This window comes from Ctenopharyngodon idella, chromosome 18, assembly GCF_019924925.1.
Source record: "Ctenopharyngodon idella isolate HZGC_01 chromosome 18, HZGC01, whole genome shotgun sequence".
NCBI lineage: Eukaryota > Metazoa > Chordata > Actinopteri > Cypriniformes > Xenocyprididae > Ctenopharyngodon > Ctenopharyngodon idella.
Window position 1 is genome coordinate 29221758 of NC_067237.1, and position 27731 is coordinate 29249488.

The following is a 27731-nucleotide window of genomic DNA, read 5'->3' on the forward strand; positions in this document are numbered from 1 at the left end:
ACTTATGTAGTATGGGGGGAAAATACTATGGAAGTCAGTGGGGCCCATCAACTGTTTGGTTTCCTACATTCTTCAAAATATCATATTTTGTGTTCAGCAGAAACAAGAAATTCATACAGGTTTAAAACAAATTGAGGGTGAGTAAATGATTTTTGGGTGAACTATACCTTTAATCTTATTTCAGTTTTCTAATTTAAGTTTAAGTTTTTCATTTAATATATCTCATTTCAGCTTTATTTCAGTTAACTGAACAATAACACAACTGATAGGTGTCAGAGTATGCTAGTTTTTGTAAGGAATGTTGTGCTGAGAACCATGGGAGGAATTTCCTTTTTCTTAGATCGAGTCTGAATGTGTGTGTATTTCAGTGTGACTGTGTTCAGCAGTCTTTCCTGCTGTGTTTTCCTCCGTCTTTTTAACTGACATGGCCTGAATTTGAGGGAAATACCATTTTCTCCTGTTTGATGGCAGTGTGCCACCCCTCCAGCTGCTGATGAGTGGACTCTTCCACTTCAAACTCTGTAGAGAGCACAGGTCTGGCTGACACACATCCATTCTTCCAAGTCCGTTTCTCCCTTCAGTCCACAATCCATCAGTTTGTTTCCCAACTGCAGAGCAGGTAAATGGGCCGTGCTGCTCTGGGATCCTTCCTGTCTTACTGTGATATCAGAGATGGAAAATTTAAGAGCCTTCTGGAGCTGTTCAGCCTTGTCTCATTCCAAACTGGAATTCTCTAAACATCACATCAGACGCAACCAAACACACACACTGATACTCCACAGCTGTATTTATCCACAATGGTATTTTCCCAGAACATAATGTGTGTTAATATCTTTGCACATTCTTTGGTGGTGATTTCAAGGCTCCATTTTGAATTCATGTTATCGTGCTGATCAGAGTGTGTTTATGTGTGTGGCGTTGCTGCCGACGGGCTGATCGTATGATTGAGTGCCTTATAATTTTAAACATTTAGGCTGCAGATGCTGCTTGGGAGCGTGTGGGAGCGTGCAACTGCAAGAAACATTAAACTGTTTGTTTTGATTAAAAAAATGCAAATAGGTGAGACAGATGCTGAAAATGGATATAACCGAAAAAAGGTGATGAAATGAATACGCAAGTTGAACAGGTTTTCCAGAGGGAAAGTTTATTGCTCTTTCATATTTCAGGAGATTTACAGCAGTTCTTAATTATGTTTCATCTAAAGTATCATCTTAAAATGTCTATAATTCTTTAGGAGAAATAAAATAGACTCAAGACGGGACAGGAAGAGTGTAGAGTTATAAAATGAATGTGGATAGCATTGCTCAGATCATTTGGTCTTAGAAGAATTTGATGAAAAATGTTTATTTTGAGATCTTTGAATTTGGTTGCAGACTTCTTTTTTTTTTTTTAGTTGCTAAATTGTTCTGATTGGTTGCTAGGGGGTTACTATGCATTTACTAAGGTTTTTTGATTGGTTGCCAAGGCATTGCTATGCAGTTGATAAGATATTCTAAATAGGGGATGTGAGGTTTTTTGTTTTATTTTGTTTTCTGAAGCAAGTCTCTATTTGCATTCCAATGAAGCTCATTGCTGTCTAGGCCTAAAATTGAGACCTAGGGCCCTATTTTAACGATCTAAGCACATGGTCTACAGCGCACGGCGCAAGTGCACTTAGGACGCATTCAAATCCACTTTTGCTAGTTTAATGATAGGAAAAATGGTCGGCGCGCCCGGCACATGGTCTAAAAGGGTTGTCTCTGTTCTCTTAATGAGTAACCAATCAGAGTCTCATTTCCCATTCCCTTTTAAAAGCCAGTTGCACTTACGCCATGGTGGATTCGCTATTTACATGGCGGAATTTTCAAGCGGAAAAACTGAATGCTTCTCTAGCGAGGAAATTGATCTGCTTATGTGCGAGGTTAAATAACAAAAAAAAAATTGTACCATTGCACTTTAAACCAGGTTTCAGTTGGTCAATGGTGCAGTCTATTTCAGTTGTTTCAAAATAGCAATGCGCCAACAACGCGCCTGAACACACTGGTTTTCAGACCAGCACGCCCATGGGCACACAAATGGGCGCAAATGCATTTACTATTTAAACAACGTGCCGCACTGGCTCAGGACGTGAAAATGATAACTGCGTTGGGCTGAAACTAGCAAAAAACACTTGCGCCGCATTGCGCCGGGTGTACGATAGGGCCCCTATTTTGTGATTAGCTTTTTCCACAAGAGGAATACACATTTATTAGATGTCCTGTGTGATAATAGTTTGCCATACTACTGAACGGAATCCCTTGGAGATAAACACACACTCGAATATAAAAGATCAGATATATAGGCAACATATTGAGAGGGAGTTTAATTCACAAATGCACTTCTGATTTTCCATCAATATTCAGATTTTATTAGTCATATAATAGAGGTATAGCATAAATATTGATTAATAGAAATAGCCTCCTCTCGTGCATTACTGACTTAATGAACTGACAGATTAATTTGGGCTCAATCCAGCAGTTCTCTAATCGCAGGATTTTCCTTTGTGTGCATGTGTGTAATCTGGCGGGATTACAGTCAAATGCATGTGATTAGTGTGTATTACCCACAAGGCCAGGTCACACACACGTTCTGAGATGAGGGAATCCCTAGATTTGCTGGGTTGAACACAGATATGAGAGTATGAGATGGCTGATATATTGTGTTTGATTATGTATGTAGTCTCTTTGGGATAATGGTGCTGTGGATAAAATAAAATCTCTATGCCAATAAACACCAGTTGAGCCTGAACAGTGAATGTGAAATGACACTTTCTTCATTTATATTAACATTAATTAAATTGCATTCGCACGGTATGTATTTCATTATCGCTAATGGCTTTCAGAAATATAGCTCTATGAATACCTCTGAATGTCGTAATAATTTATGAGAAGTTTGTTTGTTTCATTGGTACACACACATAGATTATTTTGATCATAAAGAATGTGGATTCTAATTTAGGAAATTAAATGAAAAGGAAAATTAAAGAGAGTGTATGTATGTATATAATATAATAGGCCTATATATAATTTTTCTTTATGTTTTTGAAAAAGTCTCTTATGCTCACCAAGGCTGCATTTATTTGATCAAACATACAGTAAAACCAGTAATAGTGTGAAATGTTATTATACAATTTAAAATAACTGCTTTCTATTTTTATATATATATTTAAAATGTAATTTATTCCAGAGATGCAAAGCTTAATTTTCAGCATCATTACTCCAGTCTTCAGTGTCACATGATCCTTCAGAAATCATTCTAATATGATGATTTGGTGCTCAAGAAACATTTCTGATTATGTTTTTAATGTTAGTTGTTCTTAATATTTTTTTGTGAAACTGTGATACACGATTTGTCATCAAGCTGTTTTTACATTGATTCATCAATTTAATGTGTCCCTGCTGGTCACAACTGAACTTTGACCCTTAGAATAGTCCAGTTTTGTTGGTGGGTGACAGGGGAAGAGATTCTTAATGAACTTCCTGTTAAAATGACGAGGACTTCGGCTGACCTCTGCCATGAGCCGTCATGAGTTGTCATATTCAGAGATAAAAAAAACAGCATAGTCCAGAACGTTTTCCCAATTACAGTCAGAAACTCCCATGTCATCCTCTGTGACCTATGACCTGATTCAGCACATCATTAGGCTGTTTTAATATTTCATGCAAACACACTCTTACTCTGATTAAGCCTAAACTGAAGGCACTTAAATGGCCGTCAACATAGTCAGAAATGAAGTTATAAACGTAAATGACATCAGTTTAAATAGTGTTTCGGCATTGTGTTTGTGTGGTTAAAGATTTCACATAGACTGTGTTTGGAATACTGTGCAGTATATGTATTTTTTTTAAGTAGTATGCGGAAGAATATGCATTATGCACTAAACATTTTAAACAGCTATACTGTAGCTATTACTGTGAGAATGAGATTATCTAATAAGAAAAATATTTTCAAAAGTTTTTATTGTATTTCACAGTCACATATTTATTGTCACACTGAAAATGTAAGGTCAAGTTGAGCATGTTGCATTGTGGGATACATTACCCAGCACAGTGTGCTCCATTCTATACTGCACATTTGGCAAATACAGTAGACCATCAGGGGATTTCACACAGAAAACTTGCATACTGTGCACAATATAGTACATACTGCACACTGCGGAAATAGTAAGAGTATTTTTCAAAACATAACCAAAGTATATCTTTAATATTACTTGTTCTTTATACATTAATCTATTGTAAGTATCTCATATATAGTCTAAAGCAGTTGTTCTCTAATGGATCTCTTGGCTCTAAGGAATTCCAGAGCAGACTTGTGCAGCTTCCAAGAACAAGACAGGTGTGCTGAGATGAGATTTGATTTAGTGCCAGTCAGGAATTGAGAGATAAATGCACCTGCAGCCACGTTTTGTTACTATGGTGATACATGTGACTAATGGTGACATCAGGGCGTCAAGAGGAGGCTGAAATGCTGATATATTAGTATTTGAAAAGTAAACAGGGAAAAGGATTGAAGAGAGATGTGTGTGTTTAAACATTTTGAAAGGATACCCAAGGCTAATTTGCATATCAGATTCGTCTAGTCTTCTTTTCTTTCTTTCACCTGTTTTTTCTACTGTTGTTTTTCAAGTACACCTCTGTTTCACTGCTATTCCTGTATCGACACAAAGCTTAGACATCTGTGTGTTGTATAATACATATTCAACATGAAATCAAAATTCAACCAATTTATTTTGTTAATGTGCAGGTCATTCCAAAGGAAAAAAAAACTGCCATTTTGTTTGTCATGTCCATTAAAAAAAAAAAAAAAAAAAAAGACGAAAAAAGTATTTGGCTACAATGTTGGCAGATACGCTACTTGCAATATATACATTAATTAGTAAATATATATAAATATATAAAATATATAAATTAATGATAATATATATATAGAGAGAGAGAGAGAGAAATAATGAAATTATTCATGTATTTGAAAAACACTCTTTGATCACCAATGCATTTATTTGATCAAAATACAGTAAAACAGTAATACTGTGATATAAAATTTAAAATAACTGTTTTCTATTTGAATATATTTTAAAATTTATTCCTGTGATTTTCTACATCATTACTCCAGTCTTCAGTGTCATATGATCCTTCAGAAATCATTCTAATATGCTGATATGCTGCTCAAGAAACATTTCTGATTATTATTATCAAATGCTGAAAACCGTTGTACTGTTTAATATTTTTTAACCATAATGCTTTTTTTCTTCTTCTTCTTCTTTTCTTTGATGAATAGAAAGATCAAAAGAACATAAATAGGAATCTTTTGCAACATTATAAATTCTAAGTCTTTAGTGTCACTTTTTACTGTCAGTTTAATTTAATGCATCTTTCCTGAATAAAAATATTAATACCTGACCCCAGACTTTTGAATGGTAGTGTACAGTAAGATCTGATAGTATAGCTAGTCAAATCTGCTCTGATATGAATAGTGTAAAAACTGTTTAGGGAATGTTTTAGCAAACTCACACTCAGGCCTGGGTTCATTCTGCTACTGTATGCAGTTACCACTTTTATTGATGCAATTAATTCCTGATAAATTAAAAAATGAGCTGCAAACTACAATTCACATTAAATTTAATTGTGTGTGAAAGGATGTTGTTTCTTCCTGTTTGAGAAATTGATATTAAGGGTGGTCAAGGGCAGCTGTCCCACTCATTTCCTCTCTTTCTGTTTGATATTCTGTGTATTGGTTAGACTATGTGATGGGTCATGAAGTTCATTGTGTCTGCAGTGCCTGCACAACACAGCCAATCAGGGCTCATTTCTCACACCTGACCTGAACATACCAATCACAGCTTTGAGAAACTGTTGAGATGGGCATTTATGCAGCAGCCCGGTCAAAGTGATTGATTTACACTTGTTTAATTATAAATGAGTGGGAGAGAAACAGATATGTGGAAACTGCCCACTTAGTCTACTATGACAGTGACACACAATGATGTACTTGTGACTGTGTGTGTGTGAGAAATGTACTATTAAAGGGATAGTTCACCCAAAAATGAAAATTCTGTCATCATTTACTCCCCCTCAATATCCATATTTCATAATGTACATTACAGTGTTAATTCAGTAATATTTATATTCTATTGTAGTATTTTACTAATATTGTTTTTTACCTTTGTTTTTTTATATTTTCGGTTTTAATTTTATTTCATTTTTTTGTTATATGCTTTTTTCATTTTTATTAGTATTTTTAATAATTCTATTTAGCTTTAATTTATTTTATTTCAGTTTTAGTAATTTTAGTACTTTAGCTTAAACTTATTTCAGTTAGTTGCCAAGTAGGGCTGGGCAATATGGCCAAAAAAATTCTCACAATAAAAATTTTCATAGCAGTTGATATGGATAATTATCACGATAAATATCAAATCTTTATTTCTTTCAAGTTTAAAGGCAGATTTTTTCTCCTAAGTGAAAGTTGTAGAAACCAGACTGTTAACTGTGGTTTTAAATTGCCATTCAAATGAGTTTTGTTCCACTTTTGGCGCATAAACATTATCAAACATTTATCAAACTCTTGATAACGTTTTATTGAGGAAAATTGTATCGCGTTAATTATCATTTTATCACCCAGCACTATTGCCAAGGCAACATTTTTAATTTCCATTCAAGTTTTATACACACACACACACACACACACAAACACATATATATGATTTATAAGGACACAAATTTGTATAATGACATGGGTATTACACTGGTATTACGACGTAAACATGAAATAAACATGAAACATTTCATGGGTCCTCATATTTAAAATAGCTTTACAAACATACTAAACAATGTTTTATTAAAAATGTAAAAAGCAGAATGTTTTCTGTGATGGGTAGGTTTAGGAGTAGGGGTAGTGTAGGGGGATAGAAAGTACGTTTTGTACAGTATAAAAACCATTACGCCTATGGAATGTCCTCACTAAGACAGCAAAACAAACCTGTGTGTGTGTGTGTGTGTGTGTGTGTGTGTTTATCTTGGGGGGGGGGGGGGGGGGGGGTCCATCATATCGAGAAACACCTGAAGTCCATTCACAGATCCATTTCAGTTTAATAAACTACAGATGTGTGTGTGGCCCAGAATGCTTCTTCACTAGTTCTTTTATCAACAAACTCCAAATTGCTCTAGTTTCTCCAGAATCCTAAGAATGCTTGACCGACTAAAGATGTTCTCTCATACAGAAATAGCGAACGGTACTTCATGAAAGCATTCCTCTAACGCACAGCATGGGAAAACAGCTTGACGACTCTGAGAAAGAGTGATAGAAATAGAGAGAATGTTTTTGCAATTATGCTTAAAGGAATACTTCATCCAAAAATTAAAACCCCTCACCCTCATTTCAATCAGGCTCCGAGAAGAAAAAAAACAAAACATAAAAGTAGTCTGTACTTCATTCCAAGTAGGATTATATGAGAAACTGACTAAATTCACTGATTATTTACGGAAAATCTCCCACTCTGCTGCAGTTATTAAAGTGCTTTTGGTCATGTTTGGACAGCATCCGTAACTGTTAATAAAGAAAAGAGCAGCATGACCTTTTCTATCTAATTTTATTTTACATATATTTTACATTTAACATCTTCTTTCGAGTGCCATAGAATCATAGAAGAACATGAGGGTGAAATGATGACACAATTTTCATTTTTGTGTGAACTATTCCTTTTAGACCTCTCCTAGATAACGTTTCCTCTTCAGTAGATCATGATTCCCAGGAGAGCCCTTTATTAAACACACAAACATACACGGCCCGTGAAGATGATCGTATGGAATGGCTGTATATGGTGAGAGCAGTGATGTGGTCTGTGGTCAGAGTGTAAGAGGCTGGAGGAGGAATAGAATCTAATGCTGTAAGTGATGCTGCAAGCTCTCTCTGTCTTCTGATGTGTGTGAGTGATCGTTTTTTTGCTGCTCTACTGACTCATATACTCACTGTGGTTTATGTCCTAGTTCACACACACACTTTCACACTCTCGGAGACTCGTTCAGAGGATTGTGCTGACATACACACAATTAAAGACACACATAATCATGTGAGAGGAGAGAAGATCTCATTTATCGATTCATACAGTTCCTGAGTCAGCGATGTTCATGTTACGCACAGACTTAAACACCTTCTTTGTTCTCTATGACTGGTGACAATTATAACAAAACTTTTCTGAAAGCTTTTTTCATTGGATGGGAGGCTTTTGGCTCGGCTAAGTTTTGCATGATAAATCATAACTCTAGCTTATATGTTTATGTTTCCCTGGCAGAAAATGTTTTTCTCATTTTAGCTTTTTTTTTTTTTTTTACAGTTCACTTAAATAGTCTTAGTGACAATTAAATATTTAAAATATAAGGCCTTAGAAATAATAGGAATTATAAAGACAATGTTAAAATTGGTGTTATATGTCATTTTAAAGTGTTAGTTCACCCAAAAATGAAATTTGTCATTAATTACTCACCCTCATGTCTTTCCAAACCCGTAAGACCTTCGTTCATCTTCAGAACACAAATTAAGATATTTTTGATGAAATCCAAGGGTTTCTGAACCACACGTAGGCAGCAACGTCATTGCACCTTTTGAGGTCCAGAAAGATCATTAAAATAGTTCATGTGACTACAGTGGTTCAACCTTAATGTTATGAAGCGACGAGAATACTTTTTGTGCGCAAAAACAAAACAAAAATAACAACTTTATACAACAATTTGAACTGTTGTCATACATAGTTGACGTAGTGAACACAATGCAGGCTTCCTTGTTTGCATCCGAACGTCAACTCAGTATTGGCCAAAGCTGAACATGTGAGCACCACGACGCATGCATGTGATGCTGATGCAGGTGCCGGCCAATACTGAGTCGCCGTTCGGACCACTGTAGTCACGTTGACTATTTTAACCATGTTTTTACTACCTTTCTTGACATTCTCAATGACATTGCTTCCTATGTGTGGTTCGGATACCCTCAGATTTCATCAAATATATCTTAATTTGTGTTTCGAAGATGAACGAAAGTCTTACGGGTTTGGAACAACATGAGGGTGAGTAATTAATGACAGAAAATTCATTTTTGGGTGAACTAACCCTTTAAACAATCCTGAATGAAACAGTGTTTTTAACGAATCAATTGAGGTGAATGATTCATTGAATCACAATTAACCTTCTTAATTAACCAGCCTTTTTTGAATGAATATGTTAAGTGAAGGATTTATTGAATCACTTACAGACAGTCATTTGATTCATTTCTGAAAGAATCAGCATTTTTGATCAAATCTGTTGAGTGAATGATTCATGAATCATTTAAAGAGAATCACTTGACTGGTTCCTAAATGAATCAGCTTTTTTTAAATAAATCGGTCTATGATTCATTGCATCACTCATAAAGACAGTTGTGTGATTCATCTCTGAAAAACTTTTTGTTTGTTTGTTTTGGAACAAATCACTTGATTTAATGATTCAGTGACTCACTTGTTGCCACCTACTGGCGGAGTGATGTAACATACAGAAAGAGTCACTAAAAAATCCCCACCAGCAAGTAGGCCTAGTCTATAAAGCATATCACACTACCGTGAGAGTGTCTAGAATAATAAAGAATACATAATTTTCTTATTGAATTCATACTTACCATGTTCATATTTGTCTAGATACAATTTCTTTCTAAGCTTGTTCTCTCTCTCTCTCTCTCTCTCATACACATTCACAGCAAGGTTGGTTTATTTGCATTCAGTAGTTCTACCCTCAATCAATATTCAAAAAGGCTTGAGAACAGAATGACTCAGCTTTCAACACTGAGACTTTTACAATCACACAGAAACACTGGAAAACTTCAACTAAAACTATAGATGAATATGTTCTAGTAAAGTTTTTAGTAAACTTTAGCGACTCAAGTGCTGTTTATCTGGTCTTGTTTATCTTATTTATTTATCCCATGTGTTTCCAATGTATACGGTGGGATGTATTTGTGTGTGTGGGTGTGTTAGTAGGCTAGAAGCTTCAGATGTTTAGGTTTTGTCTGTGTGTGTGTGTATATTGTACAGGCCAGATGGGAGTAAAACTTTGCAGTGAAATTACAGCAGGAGAGATCTCACACACGTTTGAAGTGCTTACATGTGGGTAGTGTTGCTTTTTTTCCCCTTGGATTTAACTGGAAACACATTTTCTTCTCTCATAACACACACACACGCTGACATGAGGCACAAAAAGAGTCATTCCCGGTCTTTTTGTGCTTCTCTGCACTGGCCTCTATATGTAGAGAAGTTACAGGTCTCTTTAGACCATTCAATAACATTCTCACATACATCTGAGCGCAGTTATGATCCTCAGTTGTCCAATAGCATACACCACTGTACAGACACAGGTGCTTTGGTGCCCATCCCAAATACGTTGTTGGATAACTATTTTACAGTGCACAATTAGTCCTTTAATCCCTTTAAAGATCTAAAACTTATGACCAGCGGCAAATAGATCTACGACTTTCCCATGAGGAAAATACCATAAATATCTGCTGTTAACCTCACTCACACCTGGATCTGTGTAGGCTCTGCATATAGAATTACACAAATTCAGTAACACAGGGCTCATTGCAGAGACTGTGGGGGATCTTTGATGTGATTTAAAGGAGGTTTGTAACCACTAAGATTATTCGTAAAAAAAACCTCCACCCACAGCCAACATCCTACACCCTAAACACCAAACCCCACCAAAGCCCCGTGGCTTGTCCACCCCCAGCCCCTGAGCTGAAGATGATGAGAACATGGCACATATAAGAGCCTGTTTTATGACTGTAGCATGAAACACAGAAGATTTATGGCCAGTATTTACTATATGCTTGTGTTGTACTTGTATGTGAAAGTGCAGTCAGTGTAAACATTCCGTGGAAGAAAGAAAGGAACAACATGAGGAAGAGTAGCTAATGAGCAAATTTTTATTTATGGGTAAACTATCCCTTTAATTGTCCATTTTTTAAGTCTCTGAAGTTTAAAGGCCCACTGAAGTGCTTTGGAACACGCAGCATTATTCAATGTATTGACGTAATTTCAACTAAAGCAGGAAGACAGGGTGGGACATATCGAACAGCTCCTCCCCTTTTTTAAAATAGCCAAAAGCGTTTTGTTTATATCACACATTGTTGAGCTTGGTAAATCCTCAGTTTCCTTCTAATCTCTAACAGTTTCTCCTCCTAATCTCCTCCATATCGCTTTAAAATACAGCATTCTGTGCAGAATTCAAATGGGTCCGATACGTTTTGTGGTCTGAGCCGACTCGCGGATATGATCCGCTCTGTGCTATCGTGTCTCTGGACTGGAGCAGACTGTGTGCGCTGTAGTTCGCATGACACTAACGTGAAACCAGACTTCAATCGCCTTAATAGAAAGCATATTTACACTGTCTTGATCATTCCCTATCCCTTCCATAGTGCACTGTGCGCAATTCACCATGTAGAAAATAGTAAATGTGTGAACAAGTGACCGATTTTAGCCACAGCTTCAGCGTCTATTTATAATGTAGGGGGCGGGATGCTTTAGATTCTAGAAAGCATTTGATTGGAGAGAAGATCTGATGAGAAGCTGAAGTCTGCGGTGATGAAAATCCGTGATCCATTTTAGCGGAAGTGAGAGACTGCAAGTTTTGAATGCTTATATCTCCTAAATGCGAATTTTGTCATTGTTTTGGAACACACCAGCTTATTCATAACCTTAAGGCTAACATATTCGTACTAAAAGTTAAAAAACTTAAATTTTGATTTCTTTAACTAACTGTCAGGGGTTGCTTGTATTATTAATCCAAAGGAAGATATGTGTGACACACAAACAAAGATAACGCTATTAATAAACACCAGGAACAATACTAATACAACTATCCTCAAGGAAGAGAGAAGGCTTAAATACACAGCGGATGATAATCAATGAAACAGGGAACAGGTAAGACACTAATCAGGGACTGTGGCAAATGATGAATGAATAAACTCAGACAATGAAAACTAATGGTTCATTTCCACTGAGCGGTACAGTACGATTTGAGATGGTAAACCCTGATCCGGTTTGCGTTTCCACCTATAACAGTACCCTTACTTGATAGGTGTGGTGTATGCCAGAAAGTAGTGATCTACGTCATTCTCACACGAAGAAGAAAGCGACACCGTAAACAACAATGGAAGACATACAGCAGATGTTGTTCTTGCTTTTCAGCATGTGGTGGTTTGTTTGCTGCATGCCGACATTGTGTTGCAATGGTATTGTGTTTCAACTGTATATTTAAAAAATGGCGCCTCTTGTGTTGTCGTTCTCCTTGTAGCACACGCAAGTGACGGTTCTCTGTCAACCAATCAACGTTCTGCAGTGAGTCTAGCTCCACCCTTCAGGTGCCAGACTACTGTGCTAGGTCCCAAAAAAGTGATATGGTACGGTTCGGTATTTTAGTACCATTCACAACTTCTGACAATCGAAACAATTGTGAATAATTGTGTACCGTACTGTACTGTACAGTACCATTCCGCTAGGTGGAAACAAGACTAAAACTAAACAGAGACAGAGAAACAGAACTTAACCATGACACTAACTCTTAAAAACCTTATAATCTTTTATACACTACCTTTCACAAATTTAGAGTCTGAATATGATTACAATTCAAAATTACTTTTTTCTGTTTTAACATATTTTAAAATGTAATTTATTTCCGTGAATTTTCAGCATCATTACTCCAGTCTTTAGTGTCACATGATCTTTCAGAAATCATTCTAATATGATGATTTGGTGCTCAAGAAACATTTCTTATTATTATCAATGTTGAAAACAGTGATGCTGCTTAATATTTTTGTGGAGACCATTTTCCTTTTTTGGATTCTTTGACGAATTCAAAGTGCACAATGAAATAGTGACAAAAAATGAAAGGTTGTGCGTGAATGTGAGCAGCAGGGACAAGGGATGGACTCCATCTTTCTTCAATTATAGGTCAGCATTGTTTACATCTAGTTCAGACATTACAGGCCACATACTAGCTGCAACCTCACTACATGTACACACACACACACAAATAGCATTCAATCCTTCCTCTATCCAATTTGGTTTACGTCAGCCATACAACCTGTCCTTATGTCCGCAGAAGTAGAAGGGTGACCCGTGTGACCGCCTTCCGAAAAAATAACAAACCCCTCGATATATACACACACATACACCCCGCTTTGTCTCTGAGCCTGAGGCAGTGAGACAAAAATAACCAAACTCAGAGACTCCTAACCAGAACCACATTTCCTGCATAGAGAAAGCCAGAGACGGCAAGAGAGGTCGGTTTCCCATATTTTCATACGTTTTGAAGAAATTTCAGCCTTTCATTTTCTCAGAGAACATCACAGTCTCTTCCTCTTGTACGATTTAGACACAAAAGACGGTACGTATTAAACAAATTGTGCGCTTTGGTCTGGCAGACATAGTTGGGCTTGGTCTTTCAGAAGTTTATTTTAGAACTTCTCTCTCCCCAGTCACAGTCGTGTGAGCCTGGATATTCTCATTTATTCTGAAACGCCCCCACAGTATCAAGGGTTTCCTTTTGTACAAATGTTCACCTCCATCCACGCACAGAAATACACACTCTCTGCCTGTTTTAAACAACGGGCTCTTGTAACACTGTTGGGACCTGTGCCCAGAGGAAGGAGCCAATAAATGAAGTTAAAATATGTATTAGAGAGCGCAGAGAGATCATGAGGGACTGTTTAAATTGGACAGTAGTGTTTCCGCTGTGGCTGGGGGTCCAAAATCAGCAGCAGTACTAACACTCGCTCACCTTGCACCACCTTCGTTATGACCTCAATAACGATTTAAATCAAAGATGAACGATCAAACTGTCATCAAATTCAACAAATACATTGAGATTGACTTCAGATACTTGTGTTTGTTTATTGATGGTGTTATCACCAGCAGTCAGATAATAATGAAATGTAAGCCTGCAGCCTAATTGCATTATGTTTGGAGTGTTTTTCAATTACTTTTCAAAGGCCCTCCCATGAGTATGCGTGAGAGAGTGATGAAGAGAGATGGAAAATCCTGACCCTCAGTGCAGTGTTTCTCTCCATCGTTCAAGTGCGTTTAAAGCAAGGCTGAAAATCGTTAAACCAAGGGCTGTGGAATTTCTATGCTGTATCATTGTAAGACAATGCATTGGGGATATTTTATCATGGCCCAGTGTAGAGAGATGCAACTTTTACAGCATCGCTTTTAAAAACTAAAAGGCTTTTCGCATTACATGGTTAAAATTGGGTTCTTTTTATAGATGGGGTTTAAAGGTCACTTTGTAAACCATAAAAACAATGCTCACCTAAATTACCAGTAAGCATCAATGAACTAATAATGCATAAATATTAATGCACTTGTATATTCATAAGAACTTTTACATGTTGTGTGTAGTTTGAGTGAAGAAAAATGTCATTCAGAAATGTCAACTGATACAGAAAATGTTTGCTTCTATTATTTTGTCTATGCTTTTGTGTTTCTGAAGACATAAGAGTGAATTAGAGTGAATTAAGGGATTAGTTCACTTTAAAATGAAAATTACCCCAAGCTTTACTCACCTTTAAGCCATCCTACAATAACTAGCCTTCTGTATTCAACTTACAAAGAAAGTGTAAAACTCTCGCAGTTTAAAGCTCTTACGCTATGTCCTACGCCTTCCGTATTCAAAATACAAAGAAGTGTAATTGATGTGACGTCAGTTACGCTTTTTTCATAAGTTGAATATGGAAGGCGGTCTGGTGGAAGTTAGATATTTTACTTTATAACTTGTTAAATATGGATATTTTTCTTACACAAATGCATCGCTTCGCTTCAGAAGGCCTTTATTAATCCCCTAAAGTATGTGTATGATGGATGGATGCACTTTCTTGAGCTTCATACTCCCGTTCACTGCCATTATAAAGTTTGGATGTGTCAGGATATTTATTAATATAACTCTGATCGTGTTCATCAGAAAGAAGAAAGTCATATATGCCTAGGATGGCTTAAAGGGATAGTTCACCCAAAAATGAAAATTCTGTCATCATTTACTCACCCTCAAGTTGTTCCAAACCTGTATAAATTTCTTTGGTCTGTTGAATACAAATGAAGATATTTTGAAGAAAGTTTGTAATTAGGCTGCTTCGGGGCACCATTGACTTCCATAGTAGAAAAAAAATACTATGGAAGTCAGTGGTGCCCCAAAACAGTTCAGTTTCCCACATTCTTCAAAATATCTTCCTTTGTGTTCAGCAGAACAAAGAAATTTGTACAGGTTTGGAACAACTTGAGGGTGAGTAAATGATGACAGAATTTTCATTTTTGGGTGAACTATCCCTTTAAGGGTGAGTAAATCTTGGGGTAATTTTCATTTTCAACTAATCCTTTAATTGCACAATATTTCCACAGATGGACAAGCTGAATTACTTCTACATAGTGATAAATGTCTCTGAATTAACTATATATAATATATAATGTAAAGTAACCCACAAAGAACACATCATTTTGTTTGTGTTATTTGGTAACACTTTACAATCAGGTTCCATTTGTTGACATTAGTTACTGCATTAACTAACATGAACTAACAATGTGCAATACATTTGATACAGTATTTATTCAACTTTGTTAACATTAGTTAATACAAATATAACTGTTTATAGTTCTTGTAGTAAATGTTAAAATTACGTTTTAGAAGTATTTTCCATAGTTAGTTCATGTTAACTAATGTAGTTAACTAATGTTGACAAATGAAATCTTTTTGTAAAGTGTTACCCGTATTTTTTGTCAAGGTCTGAGAATGATAGAAATAGCTTTTGTGAATCGTTATGCAGAATTTATGCATGCAGGCTATGACCCTTACAAGGAAAACATTTTCCAGTTTTTGTAAAAGTTTTCATTGAGTTCTCTGCAATGTTGACTTTGCGGTGAAACGACCGTTAGACATCTGTGTGAAGGAGTTCACACAAATCAGCTCCCTCTAACAGTCGGTTCAGTTTAAAAGCATCTTTCAAACATTTCTCTCTCCTTTTTACCCTTTTTCGTTTACCCTGGCCAAACCAAATGGGAGAGGAAATCTGAATTAGAAACGGAGGGGCGGAAGAAGTCAGGCAGAGGGAAAGAGAGTGCAACCCATTCCCAAATGTTTCTGCGTTTCTACTGCAAATCCAGATGTGGGTCTGTTAGTCATTGGTCAGCATACACACACACACACACACACACACGACCGGGACTTTTTTCCACAGTGCAGAAAATTCCTTACAGTTATAGTATCAGATAGTAATACTGTGGTACTTTGATATTTACCATGGTACTCAATGGTTACCATATTCATACAGTATACCATGTACACTATTTGCACTATACCAAAAGGTATTTCAATGAATATGGTATTGCCAGGTGAATTGTCAAAACTAAAACAAAACATGCCATTACCATAGTACTACTGTACATCCAAAAAAACATTGTTATACCATAGTATTTTTACCTTTACAAAAAGTATTGTAGCAGTAACATGACAGACAGGTTGTTACCATGGTACTTTTTTGGGACATGTATCTGCATCTGATACCATCATTTTTCTGTGGCATTTAAATAGTACTTCCAAGGTTGTTCCGAGAATTACGCTATGTCCAAAAAACATGGTACTAGTAGGCTACTTTGTGGAGTGAAATGGTAAGTTTTTGACAGATTCAACCCTTATTCACTTACATAATCCAGATCTGGTGTAAACCAGTGTTATTTTATTACTATTATTTACTATTATAGTAGCCTATTTATTAATGTTTAATAATAATGTTTATTAATGTATTGATTAGCTTTAGCATTGGCCTACTTCAGCTTGTTTCAGTTGCCGTTTCTAATTCCATTTCTAAAATTTCTAATTTTTGTTGATTTTTTTTAAAAATTAATCTGATATTTATATTTGATTTTATTTCAGCTTTATTTCAATTAACAAAAAAAAAAAAAAAAAGTTTCAATAGTTTTAGTCAACAACAACAACAATGGTGTAAAAGTAAACTGATGGTAATGTCAGGCTGGACTGCTTAATGTGTGCGTCGCGTTTTGCTCAATCACAGCCGCTCCGGTGTCACGGGGGAAAGGCGGAGGAAGAGGAGCAGCAGCAGCAGGAGGATGAGGAGGAGGGGTTGGCTGTGGAGGAACTGCTTGTGTGTGTGTGAATAGTGTTGTGCGGATCTGCTTGCTGGACGCGGGCCAGCGGTCCCTGTGAAACAGCCCGTTGAGAGCGGAGAAGGATGGGATGGGATGTGCTGGCACTGCCGCTGTCAGTCCGCTCCGCTCCGCCTGTGCAGCTTCACCGGGAATCACAACAACGACATGGATGATGCTGACTTCGAAGATGATTTAGGCCGGCGTGTGAACGTTTTTCGTTCTTCGGACTTAACCCATTTGGATTACTGTGGTTGTTGTTAAAGAACATTTATTTCTTATTTCGGCGAGGAATTAATGAACGCGGGAGCGTAAAGGATTTCCAGCAAGGTAAATCGCGCGCACGTCTCGCGCTTGTTTTGCGCTGGTCTCGCGCTTCCCGATTCAGTCAGTCTGTAAGGGACGATGGAAGGATGGATGCGTTAAATACGTGATGTTTTTTTTTACTTAACTACACACCTATAGTTCAGTTTTTTTCCGATTACTGATTACAGCACACGACAGAGCACTGATTTGTGACCATACACGGAGGATATCCTTTTTAAAATCTGATTTTAGGAGGTGAAAAGGCTCCTCAGAGTGTAAACTGTTCATGTAATGCAGCTAGCCTGCTAACCATTTACCTCAGAAACACAGGCATATTATTTGAGAAATACTGCATCGTTTTCTCATAATGTTGATCTTTTTTGACGAACATCATCCTTAAGGTGATTTTTAGAAACTAATAATGTTGTGTTTAAAGGAGTTTGCATACTAAACTTGCTAGCTTATTTGCTTTGCTTGGTCACCATTACTGCCCATTCAGACTCATTCATCCATTTTTCCAAGGCTATTAACCTGTGCTGACAGCTGAATATGATCAGATCTGCTGTGGATAGTGACAGGAACTTAAAAGGATTGCATGCATGTGACCATCATGGTCATATCCTTAAAATCCTTGAACAATGCAGCTGTGTTAAGTCTTGCTTTATTAGATTTACTTGAAATGTCCTGTGCCAGCCTCATAGAAAGGACTGTGCTGTCCCAAAACCTAATAAAAAAAATGCTGTTTTGTTTTTTGTTTTTTATAGGAATCTGTCATAGGACATTACCATCAACATTAATAATTAGAATTATGGTTATAGATAGATAGATAAATAGATACATAGATAAAGATATATGTTGATTTGAACAGTGTCTCAAAAACTTTTGACTTCTAGGCTGCATAGATTCATTTTGGTTGCAATTTCCTATTACAGCTGCTAAAGACTGATGAGATGTGAACTACCTACCTAGACAGCATTATTGGTGCATGGACCCAAAAAATTTTTGGGCTTCCATCAGACATCCTCATCTCTTGTGGTGATGTGACCTTCATACCTAGAAATTATCATCAGCATCATGCATGCCCTTTAAAATGCTGTCTAGAATCTAGATAGCCAGCCCATTAGGTTTTAAGGCACAGCCTGTGATTGGGGTCTGTCTACTGACTGTAAACAAAACAGACTGGGCTGTGTCTATCTAGGCAGCTGTGGTCCTGCCGGCTCAGGGTGACGGATGTCTTTTTTTGTGCTGCTCACCCTGTGATGTCTGCACTGCAGGGCAGCAGTGTCAGCAGGCTGATGTACTCTAGCACACATGGTCAGGCATGAAAACCAGACCTGTAGTCGCCTTGACTTTTATCATTTGTCAGTCTGCACCATGAGACTTCATTCGTGGCCGAATTTGTGATGAACATTGATTGTTCTGCCTTTGTGGTTTCCATGTGCATGTGTGGTCAGTGTGGTGCACTGTCATTTTGTTGTCAATATGCATTAATTGGAAATAATGGCTAAATACCCCCTTGCTGTGTGCATGGGGTTGTATCTGATGGCCTATACCATCACAAGGACATCAACTACCTCCTACTATGTTTAATATTTGTGTCTGATATGATCTGAATTGGATGTTCGCTAATTCAATCTCTTAAATCTCTATCTTCTACACATCGTACTACTCAGTAAGAGTGTATGTGAAGCTAACATGTAGCTTAGGATTTAGTACGGATAAACCGCAATGAAACCCTAAACAGGGTATCAGGGTCAATCTTAAATCTGCACCAGAGAGTGGGTTTATCATCGGATCAGATTATATTACACTGTAATCGTCTCCTCTGCAGTGTGCATCAGAGTAACTGCACTTCTATATTAGGGCTGCATGATTTGAGGAATCTAATTTTGATTTTTTTTTATAAAAATTACAGCTATTATTTATTCATTTATTTATTTTTTGAAAGCTCCAGGTTTGCTGTGCTTAGTTGTAGGGCTGCACAATATTACTACTGAATATTATAAAATATAAATATATATTTATGATGATAATGATTATTATTAAATAAAATATTAAACAAAATAAGAAATATTACTATTGTAATACTGTATTTGACTTTAAAATAAAAATATAAAAAAAAAATTAACATATTAGTATTGTCAAAAGTACCAACTTGTCCAAGTCGGTACTGAAATTTTAAAAATGTGACGCTTTGAGCGCTGTTGAGTGGCTTCGTAAACACTTCTGATTGGCCATTGTGTTCACGTGCTCATCAGATATGTGATTGACTACAATGATCAACGCTTCAAAAACATGTTGTAAATAGACATCACTGACGCTCTTCACAGAGCGCTTACACAGATACACATGGGAGTGTTTGAAAGCTTTCAAAATCAAAAACTTCTGTGTGCTTTGAAACGCTCCTGTGCGTTGATCATTGTAGCCAATCACAGACATAAATGTTGAGCTCATGAACACAGTGACCAATCAGTGGTGTTTACGAATCCGCTCAACAGCGCTCAAAGTGTCACATTTTTAAAATTTCAGTACCGACTTGGTATCGATGTCGGTACTTTTGACAACACTAATATTAGTTTTAGTCAAGTATACATGGCTTTCATTATTCAAATTCAAATGTTAAACTATCAAGATTTTATTTTGGCATAAAACCGCCTTTAAAGCTTATATTTTGTTGATAACAGTTTATCGCTCGTTCTCGTTACAAGTTTAGGAAGATGGTTAGCGCATTACGTTCCCAAATGCACTTTATAAGTGACTCAGACTCAGCACCAAGCCATATCGCAATTTCTGTTTCATTTATTCATTTAGATTAATTGTGCAGTACTACTTTCAGCATCTATAACAGAATTTCATTGGTTTACAAATATTACACTGACTGAAATGTGTGTGCTATGTGATTTTAATGACATCACAGGTTCATAGGGCAGTGTGAGTGTAGTGTGCCATTCAGGAGTTCAGCTGAGGGAGCAGTGACTCACTATTCAGTCATTACAGGCGAGGCTTTTTGTAACCCCACACCAGACGCAGCACACAAACACACTACTGCAAACACACAATTCCCAGCACCTGATTGTTAGATTCTGACATTGTGGTTGAGAGCTGTTCACCTCCCCCTCCAGATACACCCCAGTGAGAAGTGTTCTCATTTAGTAGAGCGGAGGTTTGACATCTTGAGCTTCAGGCTTTAGGGATATGCTCCCATCACCAGCATGCTGTTTGCTGCCTTCAAAGCCTCAGGTTTTTTAATCTCCTATTGTGTGGTGGGAAGTGTTCCTATCAAGCCTGACTCAAACCTTAAGAGGTTTAATATGTGATGATGTAACAAAACTGTGGTGATTTTGGGCTACCATAAGGTCGGTAGTAAAGTTTAACCTTTAAGTTTGGAAAGTCAGCCCAATATCAGATGCCGCAAACTCTTGCTTCTGGGATCTGCATGTTTTGCATGTTCTACACATCCTACAACTATATTTGTTTATTAAATGTTTTGGTTAATTTGAATATGCTTTTAGCTGCCAATAAGAGTGTAGTGCTCTGTTTAACTTTGTTTAAATCCATTCCATGGAATTCTATAGGTTTCCCAAAAAAACGAAATATTTTCACGATCGATTGGGTAATATTTTCAAGATCGATTGGTGGGTTGCCCAAACAGCTACTCAACTCTTTGTTTTTTAGGAAGTCCTGTATTATTGGACTGGTTTCGGTTTAAATGCTGAACCCAATCAGATGTGTTTCTTAGGTGGGGTTTACATAAAGGTGCTTTCAAAGGGATCTATTTGGTTTTTGGACAACTAGATTAGTCAACCATCATTACCCATAACTAAACTAGATTAGATATATGGTTTTAATGGTACCACAGTGGTTTGGATCAGTTATGCTACCATTATTATTCTCATAAATGAGTATCATAAAAGTTAGATGAGCTGACCTAATTGGGTCATGTGCAGCTCCAGGGAAGGAATTATACAATTAAGTAAGAAAATCATAAGTAAAGACTGGACCATATTCGGGTGAGCCAGTTCATATTGATTTAGGTTTGTCTTTATTATATGGAAATGTGATCTACTCAGAGGTTGAGGGATAAGAATACGAATGTTGCCTGAGGGTATGTTATTCTGAAGACAGGATATCAGTTTTTAGGAGCTAGAGTTGCTATGCTATTGAGTTAGCTTCAGTGTTAGCACTACCAAGAGAAATTCATCAAGCCGAGCCCCCCTATAAAAACACATCTTCACAGGTCAATAACAAACTCACACCAGTCCGTTCGGGCACACAATATCAATCATGTGGTTTGTCACATGGTTGTGTAGTCCGTAGCTCTGCTGAGAAGCAAGGCAGAGGAGAGGAGGAAGAAAGGATGTGTTTCTAGTCCTGTGACTCCCCTCCTCCAGTCTTTTCCCCCCACGTGTGCGTGGAGGAAATGTGAGCCATGCTGCTTTTATCAGCCTCATTGTTAGTGTTCCTGAGGGACGGCGCTTCCTGATGGCAGCCAGAACACTCCACATGTTCCCATTCTGATGTCCTTACATACACCACCATGCTGAAAAGCTTAAGAAACGTCTTGTATTCTTCCTCTTTCTCCACATTCCTTTTAACTTGGCCTACATATAGAAGTAGAGGGGGTGGATGAGAGCGTGAGAGCATGGAAAGATAGAATAAGAGCACGATATAGCACACTAGAGAGAGTGAGTCAGTGCACTACTGCCTTTCTGACTCGTCTATCCATACAGGATGTATAAACAGGAACCGGACGGAAAGTCCACTGATGAATGTGAACTACCGCCACTGTTAGTATCACATTCACTGACTCTCAGATTCCTTCGAAACATTTTTTCTTTTAAGAGAAAATAAACAAAAAATGAAAAGCTCTCTTGAAGGGAGAAGAACAATGGGAGTATCGGGTTGCACTTTAGTTCTTTGTATTCGAGTTGTCCAACCAGCTCAATACTAAAGGCCATATAACTCTAGGGATGACATGGCTGTTAGTCAGACTCTGTTCCTCACAGATGTGTCCGTCCACCTGCTCGTAATGGGATGTTTACTATACGGCTTGGCACAGAAGCAGCAATCTTAAGTAAACACTCAGAAAAATTGTGTGCGAGAGTGAATGGAAAGTAAGTGGGAGTGAGCAGTGATTTAAGATCAAACGATAGGAGTGTGCAGACGATAGTAACTCTAAACATGTTTCATTGGTTGAGTGCATCTGGACAATGGATGTCTAACTGCACACAGTGTGAGGACTTCTGAATGCACTGCACACTCTCATTTTAGCCCGGAGGAATCTGTGTTGTTAGCGTGTTTGTTTTTCCTGCAGACTTAATTTAATATTAATTATGAGCAGTCCTTTCTGGCTTTGATAAAAATAAGACATTCCCTGCCATGGCAGATGGCAATCAAAGCACTAATCAGATTGTGCACTGGTGCAGTTATCTATACGGACTGACATGGCACGATCCCTCTTTCATAAATTAGCAATGGTTGAGGGGAGTTTTGTATTAACACAGATATTAACAGCAGCTGCAAGCCTTGATCTCTAGATAGAAGCTGTGATGTGTATGGTCATGACATATATACAATATAAAGTGACTTTATATAGTTAACTGCAGTTTTGATTTGGGTATGGGCTGAGATAATAAATCGATGCATCACTGGATTCTGAGATTTTCTGAATGCATTGCAATTCTCTCTCAAATCGATTTTGAGTTTAGTTCACAGCAGATGATGCTCTAGGCTAGTTTTTAACCACATGCTCAAATGCTCATGAAGAAAAGCGCTTGTGCATTCAGCTGAGTCTGAGAATGTACTTGTTCCTCAGAATGTTTTTATGACGCGGGATTAATGTAAACAGCCCACTGCAAACACTCTTGTAATTCGCTTCAACCTTTTTGAACTTTATGAATGATTATTTTATAGAAGGTTCAAGTGGTGTGTGTACGGAATTTGAAAGCAAGCAGAGTACAGCTGTTTCTAAAGCACGCAGTGCCATCTGCTGTTGAAAACTAAGCTCAGAATCGATTCGAAAGAGATTCGCGGTGCATTTGTAAAATCTCAGAAATGATCCAGAATCATTTCTCGAATCACGAAGCCGATGCATCGATTTGTCGTTATTCCAAATTAGTATGACTTTCTTTTGCAGAAAGTTTCTACTACAAGTTCTACTTCAATTGTTTGTTTGTTTTCTACAACATTGGACCTTATTGACATTTACTATATGGATATTTTTCATAAATCATCTTTTGTGTTCCTCAGAAGAAAAAGTCATGCAGATTTAGAACAACATAAATGATGACAGAATTTTACATTTTTTGTGTACTATGCGTTTAATGGCCCACAATAAAGCCACAGTTGCGGAGTTTACATTTGTGACTAGATTAGTCCTGATTTTTGTAGTCTGTTTGAGGCACTTGTAAGCAATTAAGCTAGATAGTCATGAGCGGAACTGTTTATTGTTTTTGTTTGTGAAATAATCTTTAGAACATTAGTTTTAATTTTGATTACAAAATTGGTCTTTTCTGTAAATGTTACTCCCATTTTTTAAATGGTTTTAACAGTACTTGTGGTATTAGCTGTTTCAGATAAACTTGACCCTAAACGACATGTAAAAACAAAATAAACTGTGGTTGCTTGCTTTGTATGTCAGTCAAAAAATTTGCAAAGTGCAGAACATTAAAACAACACTATTTGCAAATTAGTAGTCATTTTCTCATCTCTGATAGTTATAAAAGTCTGCATGTACTCTGTGAGACTACATGCCTTTTACCTGTTTGTTTTTTTAAAATACTTGATTTCTACATTTTGTAAAGATTGGTGGTAGCCAAGTTAAATGTATTTAATTAAAGCTGCAGTCTGTAACTTTTTTTGTTAAAAATGATCCAAAATCAATTTTTGAGCAACTACATAACCAGCCAGTGTTCAAAACTATCTCCTCACTTTAGCCCGATTCACAACGGTAAGCTTGTAATAATGTTTTCTAATTCAAGTGGTACTGGTAGGTTTCCGCGGGAAATTCAAGCATGCCACCGTTTGTCTTTGCTAGTAGGCTATATCGCATGTGAGGGTGCTGCAGGTGACGGATCATTTATAGCCTTTTTTCACAGCAGCTGGAATAATTAAACTTATCATTTTGATGGCGGATTGTATGGTATGACACATTAACGTTAGAGATTAGACTGTACAGTAATTGAAATCTACAGGTAATGCTAATACACACTAAATACACGTAGTCACTTAATGCTAATGTTGTTAACATTAACAATTTGAGAACAAAGTATAACAATAATAATTTGCATGCTTTGATGTGATATGATCTAAGCAATCATTAGATTTAATCACCACTGGTAGCACGATTTATTGTAATGCTTTTTTTTCTCAGTTGGTCAGACATGTTACTTGCTTGTTCAGATGACATTTTCCGGTGAAAATTCTTACTTTGGTCGTACTTCCAAGACTACAATCTGTGATTCCGAAGTACCTATAAAGTATCCACCAGCGCGGTGACTGACAGCCACTCATTCTCCTCAAAACATTAGATTCATCCTTACTGAGGAGCCGTACCGATGCACAACCCACGTAAAAATGATAATTAAGCAAGTAACTACAATTGCAGGTTTCAAACAGAGATGGCGACAAACTTACGGACTGCAGCTTTAACTATATGTTTTAACCAGAAGGGGTTAAATCAAAATAGACCTATGACATCCTAAAAAAAAAACAAATCCAAGCTACTCAACATCAGCGCTGAAGTGTGAGATAATTCACTTTAAAAGTGTGTGCGTGTGTGTGGGAGTGAAAGAGATTGAATTCTGCTGCTTGAGTGGGAATCGCGCTGCATGTGTGTAAGGAGAGTTTCTATTTTTGTCATGTCACCATGACCTAGTATTTACAGTTGATTTCACCCTGCTGTGAATGTGCTTTCGTTAATCTCTTTCTCTCTCTCCCTCCACAACAGATGACGGAAGGGCGGAGATGTCAGGTCCATCTCCTGGATGACAGGAAATTGGAGCTCCTGGTACAGGTAAGACAACATGTAATGCAGATAATGGTACAACATGACCCAAATGTGATATTGTAGGTTTGTAAGTGTATTGTTGAAATAAATGATTATGTTTGACTCGATTCACCAGCAAAATGTCAAGTATTCGTGCAGAAATATTAAAGTAGTATTAATACTGATGTATAGGTGTGAAGTTTTAGTGCATGTTTTTGTGATAAGGTCTGAGGTTTCCTCTCGTTTGTCTGGAAAGGGAAATCCTCATTGTTCCTCTGAGACTTAATTAATGTCTTGTGGAAATAGGTGGCTCTTTATCGGGCAGTGCATGTATGAGTTTGAATGTTTGCTCTGTGTGTATGTGTAATATGACTCCTTTATGCCCTTCTCCGGTTTCATGGCCAAAGAGACTCTGAGGTTAGGTCACCCTGCCCTGAACTCAGTCATATGTGTATGCATATGTCTGTCTCTCAAGTGTCTTTTAAACATCAGTTCTGCTAACAGTCAGTCTGCCAGGTTTAGGTTCCCATAACGACCCAAACAGGCAGCCTCTCAAATCACGCATACAGTGGCCCCCTCCTGCCCAAAACACTCCATAAATCCTCCTATCAGAACGCAAACATCTTCTCTCAGGATGAGTTCAGTTTCCATAACAACACTGTCTGTCTCTCATGCCCCATCAGCCCTCAGACCTCAATATAAACAGAACTGTCTCCTTAGCATAACTCTGTTTCCTCAACACTCACACTCATATGAACTTTCTCAGGAAATCCCTAATCATGAGGCAAACGCTGCCTGTGGCATCTTAGTCACTGAACACATGAAGAGTAAAGTTCTTATTCTATTGTTCTAATCTCCTTTGTCTTGTTCTGTCATGTTTTATTCTGTTTTTTTGTTGTATTCTGTTTATTCTTTATTATTTTTATGCTATTGTAGTATTTATTAATATTTAAAATTAGCTTTTTTATATATATATTTTCATTTTCACTTTAGTTTTAAGTTTTAGTCATTTTGTCATTTATTATTATTATTCTTTTTTAAATATTTCTGTATCGTTTAATTTTTTTTGTTTTACTTTTAGTCATTTTAATAATTGAACTTATTTCATTTCAGTTATTGCCAAGGCAACATCTCTAATTTTCATTTAAGTTTGAATGGAAATTCAAGTCTTTTGTTTTGTTCTCTTCTTGTGTTCTATTTTTTTATTCTGTTTTGTTCTCTTTTTTGTCTGTTCTATTCTCTTAATGTTTTGTTTTGTTCTGTCTTGCTCAGTTCTATTCTTTTTTTGTCTTTCTCTCTTTCATGCTCTCTCTCTCTCTCTCATGCTTGTCAGGTGCAGTTAGGTGACCTGATTCCTCTAGACTCCAATCCAGTTTAAACTCCATCATAGTTGGAGAAATGTAATTTCTCTGCCTTCTCCATCTCTCACTTTCCACATACTCTCTTTCTCTCCTCTAAAATGCTGGTTGAGTTGATTGTGGTTGCAGTTTTGGTCTGATAAACAGAGAAATCTAGAAAGGAGAGGAGGTGAAAGAGTCCTTAACAATCAGGTAAGAGGATAAGGGAGAGGAAAAGAAAGGATTTCCAGGAAAAGAAAAAAAAGAATGGATGAGGCAGAGGGAAGAGAAGAAAAAACAAGGCAGTGTTTCCTGTATTTCCTCACTCTCTCTTCAGTTTATGATTTATTGAGCTGTTGCAGAAACGCTTATTCCATAATCTTTACGCATTTGTCCTACTTTAGTCGTGAGTACTTAGATATATGTTCTTTTAAGAAAAAAAGATTTAGCCTGTTCTTTATGCTTTCTGACTTCTCCTTTCCTCCTTTCTCTCTTCCTCCATGTGGGCTGATGTTCTGGAAAAGGTTGTGTAGGTTAATCAGGCCATTGAGAATTCTGGTGTTATTCCAAGTTGGTTTTTTTTTCTGCATGTTCCTTGAGGAAGAGCTCTTCCCTTTTTCTGTAAGAGGAATTGTGTTGATGTACCTAACAGGGTAATGCTAAAGAACTTTCATAACTAAAGGGGCTGTCACACTAGATTTTGCATTCTGTACTAGGGCTGCACCTGTCGTTTTAGCATTAATATCGTGATGGCATCCGCGATAGTCACATCGCAGGAAGTGCAATGTCTACTATAGGGATCGTTAATCCGTACAGACCAGGCACCACATTTTGCAGTTGCTTATGGCTTAGGTAACGCAAACAAAGAAAACGGATCTGTATCATTATAATGTATCCGTGCATTCGGTCTTAAAGTGAC

The 27731-nt window shown here is 37.1% G+C and overlaps 1 protein-coding gene across 10 annotated transcripts in view; it reads left to right on the forward strand.

Annotated features, from left to right (window-relative positions):
- Window positions 1–27731, forward strand: part of frmd4a (FERM domain containing 4A) — a 166181-nt gene that overhangs the window by 96037 nt on the left and 42413 nt on the right. For 9 of the 10 annotated variants that reach the window (XM_051869559.1, XM_051869560.1, XM_051869558.1 and 6 more), the window contains exon 2: window positions 25437–25502. In XM_051869559.1, the coding sequence (XP_051725519.1) occupies window positions 25437–25502 (66 nt within the window). Of the gene's footprint in view, window positions 1–17095; window positions 17513–25436; window positions 25503–27731 lie in introns of those variants that run through there. The other variant, XM_051869561.1, reaches the window with a different exon arrangement.